The sequence below is a fragment of the Pinus tabuliformis genome, chromosome 2_2 (assembly GCF_031772625.1).
Source record: "Pinus tabuliformis cultivar Carrire ecotype Pingquan chromosome 2_2, CPIR1, whole genome shotgun sequence".
NCBI lineage: Eukaryota > Viridiplantae > Streptophyta > Pinopsida > Pinales > Pinaceae > Pinus > Pinus tabuliformis.
In genome coordinates this window covers 1223364105-1223371008 of record NC_142300.1, presented here as the reverse complement: position 1 = coordinate 1223371008, position 6904 = coordinate 1223364105, and the positions used below count along the sequence as shown (strand labels likewise).

The 6904-nt window shown below is 35.2% G+C and overlaps 1 protein-coding gene across 1 annotated transcript; it reads right to left on the bottom strand.

Annotated features, from left to right (window-relative positions):
* Positions 1-5369: 5369 nt before the first annotated feature.
* Positions 5370-6617, bottom strand: LOC149197901 (F-box/kelch-repeat protein At5g15710-like). The gene has a single exon (XM_089408852.1). The coding sequence runs from the start codon at positions 6615-6617 to the stop codon at positions 5370-5372; it is 1248 nt and encodes a 415-aa protein (XP_089264978.1).
* Positions 6618-6904: the final 287 nt, after the last annotated feature.

Sequence of the window (6904 nt, the reverse complement as noted above, 5' to 3'; positions counted from 1 at the left end):
CAGAGGAACAAACAACTTGAGGATCAGCAAGCAATCATGGAGCTACAAAACATTCGCGAGAATCGCCAGGCTGCACAAAGGAGAAGAATTGAGCTTACGTCATTGGAGCAAGAGATTAATGAGGATTGGGAGGCCAATCTCGAGAGAGTTAACATGCACTTAGAGAGGCTATTGGACAAAGCCGAGAAAGACCATGCATTGCTGAGACACATGGCTTTCCACTACATGGCACGAAACAAGGTTTGCAAGGCCCGAATCAGGAATTTGAAGGCAAAATTGAGAAAGGCAATAAAGAAAAAAAAGAGGCAAAGGGAGCTCGATCGTCTTCAGATATTGGCCGAAGCCTCTTTAGCCCAACATAACACTTAATGAAGAAGCTCCAGCCCAAATTTCAAGAAATTTGGGGCATTTTTGGTATTTTTGCAAATTTTTGTACAAAAACAGGGTTTTTCTCCCTGTGCGCCGCGCCATGTGGCGCGCGCTTATGATAGGAGGCTCCAAATGCAAATTTTTTTATATTTTTGGATTTTTCATGAAAAATCATGATTGGTGGTGCATGGCCAAGAAGTTTGGGCAATTTTTGAGTCCTCAGGAGGTCAAAAACACCCTAAAAATGACCTCTCTGCCCCTAATTTCACACACAGGAAGCAGTCTTGGGAGATTGAGGTTTTGGAGGAGCAAATGGGCACCAAATTCAGAAATGCCACTTGGGTTGGAAAGTAGATAGGCAGAGATTTCCAACAAGCACACTTGGGATCAATTTGGACTTCAGGAAGTGCCTCAAACTCAGTCTCAAAGTGGCGCGATGCACAGAGAAATTGGTGCGGCACACAGAGGTTTTTTGCCAAATTTTTTACCTTCCAGCTCAGAAATTTGGCCAGTTTGACTAGTTTTGCTTTGTGATGTAATTTTTGATCTATCTTGATGTAATTGGATAAACATGATGTAATTTTGGCACTTATTTACTTGTTCTAGAGGATTCATTCACTAAAAAGTGAAAATTTAATGAATGAATCAGTTTCCTGGCATATAGGGGTAAGTTGTTTGACTACCTAGATTTCAGTTCCTTGTTTAGAATTAGTCCAAACAGCTCCTAGAATGATGAGCTTGACCCCTAGAGGCAAGGGAATGGGTTGGGCTAGTCTATATCATGTAATTCCTAAGTCATTTTCAGGGTTGGACTCTTGGGAAAAGTTGGGCACTCTATTGTACATTCATTTCTGCATTTTTGGCTAAGGAAAGACCAGGGTTTTGCAGCACTGTTCGGGATCCATGTGGCTTTATGTTTTGATGGTGTGCTTCTCTGAGTAATTGTAAGTTTATTAATGTTATGTGTATCATTTTCCTGCTTCTTCTTCTGAATTTGAACAAATGAGTGATTAAGGTAGAATCCATAACTGCTATGCTCTACCTTTGAATTTGTTTAAATTTTCATGTTTTTATCTGTTTAAGGAGAATTATTGAGACTCTCTTGCTCTCCTTAGCTTCTCACCGGTCTGATCTATCCATTCACTCACTTTAAAGCATCAAAGCGATTGCCTTCCTTGCCCCAATCGGAACTCTGCAGAAACTGTGCCTCATCCCCGAGCCCAATTTGCCTTTCCCTGTTTCCAACGTAAAACCCCCAAAAACTCAAATAAAATCCTTTGCACTTAATACCTAGCCTAAAATCAGTTGCTAAATCAGTCATCTCCAGCCCCATTGATTATCTTTCGCTGAGATTGACCCAGAGAGAGCCCTCTCCTGTTCTCGTAGGGCTAGTTACGAGGCTGAACATGGTTTGATGTGGACCTAGAACCTTATCTTTTCAGCCTGAGACAAATCTAGGCTCTAACAGTTGGACACATCTGACATTGCAGAACAACTCACACCAGTAGAGCTCAACCTGGATTGCATGGAACATACCACAACTGGTTAGATCATGGACACACAGATCAAGAACAATCGCCAATAGAGGATACAATTATATAGAGTTGTCAAAGCAGGCCAACTCCTTCACTAGGGCAAGTGGTTCACCAGGGACCAGGTTCAATAGAAATTTCCTCACCTCATGGAGGCTCTGCACGCAATGGGGACCATTTCTTCCTAAGGGGGGAGGAATGATCCAGGTGGATATTGGTGGCCACCCACCTATTCCACCTAGACCCCCCAATTAGTTTCATTTGTTTCCTTGTTCATTTCAACATTTACTATTTTTAGTAGTTTTTTGGGTCTTGAATTTCCGGAGCAATTTTGACCCCCTAAACGACGTTTTTTGGGGTCCGCGGGCCTTGGCCTATGGCGAAACCTATAGTACTCGGTGAGATTTTTTCCTACAAGGTATTGTACACGCCAAACAGAGATAATATGACCAAGTTATGATCCCGGGAAATTCGCTGCCCAACTAACCCTAACGGGCCCACAAACTCTTGGTGTGACATTTCCTGGGGTTAGGGTTTTGGTTGTTTAGGGTTTTCTCATGTTTTCCAATAATAAATAGGCCATTGAGCCTCATTGTAACACAGTTCAGAGGCATGTAGCTGCCACATCACTTCTCAGAGATAAGCTACCATCGCCCGAGCTATCTTATTTCCATTATGTTTGTAAGCATTGTTCAATATTTTTCTATTAATGAAATGAAATGTTTTTCTACTGCATCTTTGTGTTTATGATTATATCTGTAAGTTATTGCGTTCCTGTTTAGGTTCAAATCATCTTTTCCAACTGTAATTTTCATGGTTGACTAGATGCAATATTTTATTAATGTAAAATTAGAAAATAAACATTTATGTTCATTGCTTATTCATAGCAAGCCTCTTAGCATGGGCTCACAATCTACCAAATAATTTCGACAAAAGTAAATATAGTATTTAGTATTTAGTATTTACTAAGGTATTACAATCTCCCCATAAATTTTTGCTTAAAATATTTATTAAATATTTTGATTTTGAAATGCTTTATGGTTTTTGGGCAAGTGGTATTGACAAGCTGTGATATTGTCACAAAGCCTATTTACAGGTTAATAATATCTAAGGAAAAATGGAGTAGATATATCTTGTTATATTGTATGTTTATTGTAAGTATTAAGTTTTAATTTTAAAAATGTTATAAAATTAAATTAAAATAAAATATTTATATATATATTTTTTGAAATGGTTTATGGTTGTAAGTATTAAGTTTTAATTTAAAAATATTATAAAATTAAATTAAAATAAAATATTTATAAAAAATTTAAGTTCGAAATGATTTATGGTTTTTGGGCATGTGGTGTTGATAAGTCATGGTATTATAGCAAAGCTTATTTAGAATTTAATAATATCCATGGTAAAATGGGGGTGGATGTTCATTGTTAAGAATCTTGTTATATTGTAAATATTAAATTTGTACGCCTTTATTAATTAAATTTAGATATGATTATCATATGATAAAATTGATGTTAATTTAAAACTATACTTTATATGTTATATATTTTAATATGATATGCATATTATGATTTTCTTTTATCTAAAAAATGTTCATAATTTGATTAATAAACACGAAATTACAATATAAAAAAATTGAATTTAAAAAAATATTTACATTACATATCTACCTTACAGTATATATATATTAGTTATAAAATGCAAATTATTTTATTATCTAATAATTTAGATTTATTTAATAAAAATGGTAACTTCTTTCCTAAAATCTTTATGTGTCATCTAACTTTATGCATTTTGGAATTTTTGGTTGGAATTTGGCCAAACAATTTTTGGTCAAAATCCTGATTTTTTGTTGCTTAAAATGCACATTTGATTGTGTATATGAATTTAACCCCTGAAATCCTAAGGACTCGGATCGTAGAAAGTCCATAACTCAAACTTGTAATTCCAACAAATCCCTTCTAGATTCTCTACAAGTTCAACTAGAAAATATACTTAAAAAACTCCAAAAAGTATAACAAGTAGAACCAGTGTTGTAGGGTAGCATAAATTTTGGTGGGTAGTAACCATTTGTAAGTCTACATTTTATTGGTACATAAGTGTTGAGGAAAACATAACGAAGGGTGAGAAGTAATTCATGGTAAATATATTTATTTATATCTTATTTCTATCCATTTTCATGCAAAATTTATTTAAATTATGAGAATCATGAGAAGTAACTCATGGTAAATATTTGTTTACATCTTATTCCTATCCATTTTTATGCAAAGACTTACTTAAATTATGAGAATGATGAGAAATAACTCGATGGTAAATATATATATGTACATCGTATTCCTATCTATTTTCATGTAGATTTACTTAAATTATGGTGAGAAGTAACTAATAGTAAATTTGTTATTTAAGTGATGTAGAGTGCAAATTTTAAGAATAAAAAATCACTAAACAAACATATAAAACTGATGCATGAATATTGCAACCATATCCATAAATTATGACAAAATATGTGAGGCACTTATCCATATAACATTATCTTGTGTAAAAGTTACAATAATACCTTACATTGATGATCCAATATTCAATTGGTTTAAATTTTTTTAATATTATTAAAAAAATAAAAAATTATATTATTAAATACTAAATTAATAATACTCAACAAACAAACAAAAATTAATAATTAATTTAAATTGTGAGAAATCATGAGAAGTAACTCATGGTAAATATTTATTTTACATCTTATTTCTATCCATTTTTATGCAAAGACTTAAATTATGAGAATGGTGAGAAATAACTCGATGGTAAATATATTTATTTACATCTTATTCCTATCTATTTTCATGTAGATTTACTTAAATTATGATGAGAAGTAACTAATGGTAAATCTGTTATTTAAGTCCGGCAGGCTGCAAAGCTTAAGAATAAAAAATCACTACACAAATATATAAAACTGATGTATGAATATTGCAATTATATCCATAAATTATGACAAAATATGTGAGGCACTTGTCCATATGACATTATCTTGTGTAAAAGTTACAATAATACCTTATGATCCAATATCCAATTGGTTTGAATTTATTATTATTATTATTAAAAAATAAATAATTATATTATTAAATACTAAATTAATAATTAATAATTAATACCATACTCTCTCACAAAAACAAATAATTAAATATTTCTCATTAGAAATTTTGAAATTTACATCCTTCCCATAAATATTATTATGGACTTTACATCTTTCCCAGGTTTTTCCATAAGAAATTTTCAACTTTACATCTTTCCCAACACTGTATTTACAATACATAGAAATCCCCAGATAGAATAACATTACTGAAGATGGCGGGTCCTTGGCTGTGTACTTCAGCAGCCTGTAACAAGAAGATGATGTGGGCTTGGCTGTGTGCTTGAGTAGCCTCTAACATATGCAAGGACAACCTTCAATGTCAGATATTTCTTTTTCACTTTTTATGAGAGCTGTTGATAATTCCAAGGGTGATATGCCATGCTTCTGAGAAGCATATGCTTGTGATCTGGATCATGTTGATCATCATACTTTGGAAGCCAATTCCAAGTGCAATCTCTGACATTATATACAACCACTTTCAAACTTCCATGGGCTCTAAAACACATATATTTCCCCACTGCAACACATTCAAACCAATTGGAACATGATGTTCTGACAAAATCCTCAAAAACTGCATGTGGCATTCTCCCAATCTCCTTCCACTTCCACTCTGATCTCACTGAATCCATGATCTCAAATTGCCATATTATAATTGCAATCACAGTACCATGTGAATGTTTCTCAAGGCCTCCCACCATGAAAATCTTGGACTCACAACTCAGCAACCTAGTTGATCTTAGATTACAGTTATCATTGACATGATGATCCTTAGTACAGAGAGGAGGCATGGCCACCATAGTCCAGGACCTTGAATGCATACTATACAGGAGAATGCCAATGCCAGGGGCCTTCAAGGTTATGCAGAGGACAAATCCATTACAGAAAACCATCTCTTCATTTCTAATGGACAACCCATCTGGCAAACTTACTGTTGTCATAATCTTCCAAGCCCTCGTTGAGGACTCATACTCTTCAACCACAGACAGATTCCTTCTGTCTTTCCCTAGCACCATCACAATGTAGTTGCCATTGCCAAGGTCTGTGATGCAGCTGGCCATGACTCTTGTGATGGAAATCATGGGTGGAAGTGAAATCCATGACTCTGTCAGCGGATTGCAAATACAGAGCTTGCAGACATCAAAAGTTGGCATTGAAGACGAAGGCACCATGTCCATTAACAGCAGGCCACCAGCAGACCCTTTAAAATTCAAATGACCATATTTACTATACTCTGGAAGGAATGAAAAACGCATCTCTCCCCATGTATTTGTTGTGAAGGAGTAGACAAGGGCGGGTACGACCTCATTGGGCGAACTCAGAAGAAGCCATGGCTGACATCTGTTGTTGTCATGATGTGCTTTGTTCCATAGATTGATGAAATAGGGGCTTGAGAAAAGCCTGTTCCAGCTGTTGCAGACTCTGCGAAAACGAGTCAGGCTTTGGACATCAGGCAGCCATGAAAGCAAATTCTCTACCAGACCATCAGGAAGCTCACTCCATACTGAACTATTTAGTTCTTCATCATCATCATAATGTCCCACTGATTCAGCTGATGGTCTTGACAGAGTTGAGCTCTGTGAATCTGCCATATCAAATTCTAATCCCAATTCCCAATCCTGTTCAATTATTCTGTTGGCTAAGCCGAGATTTGATAGGAAAATTATATCGAGGAATCTGATGCTGTTACCCAAGTGGCGAATTTTATAGGAAAAGAATAGTTGGTCTGTGAGTAAGGATTGGATTGGATAAGATCTTGTGGATAATGTGGAAACAGAGCGAAAACGATGGAGAGTGGGCAGGTGCGCTGAATATTGTAAATAATTGTAATGATAGATCGTCGTGCATAGAAACGTCGCCGATGCCAGATGGGCAGGTG

Coding starts and splice junctions, on each gene's coding strand:
- LOC149197901 (XM_089408852.1), bottom strand. CDS start 6,617: ATGGCAGATTCACAGAGCTCAACTCTGTCAAGACCATCAGCTGAATCA.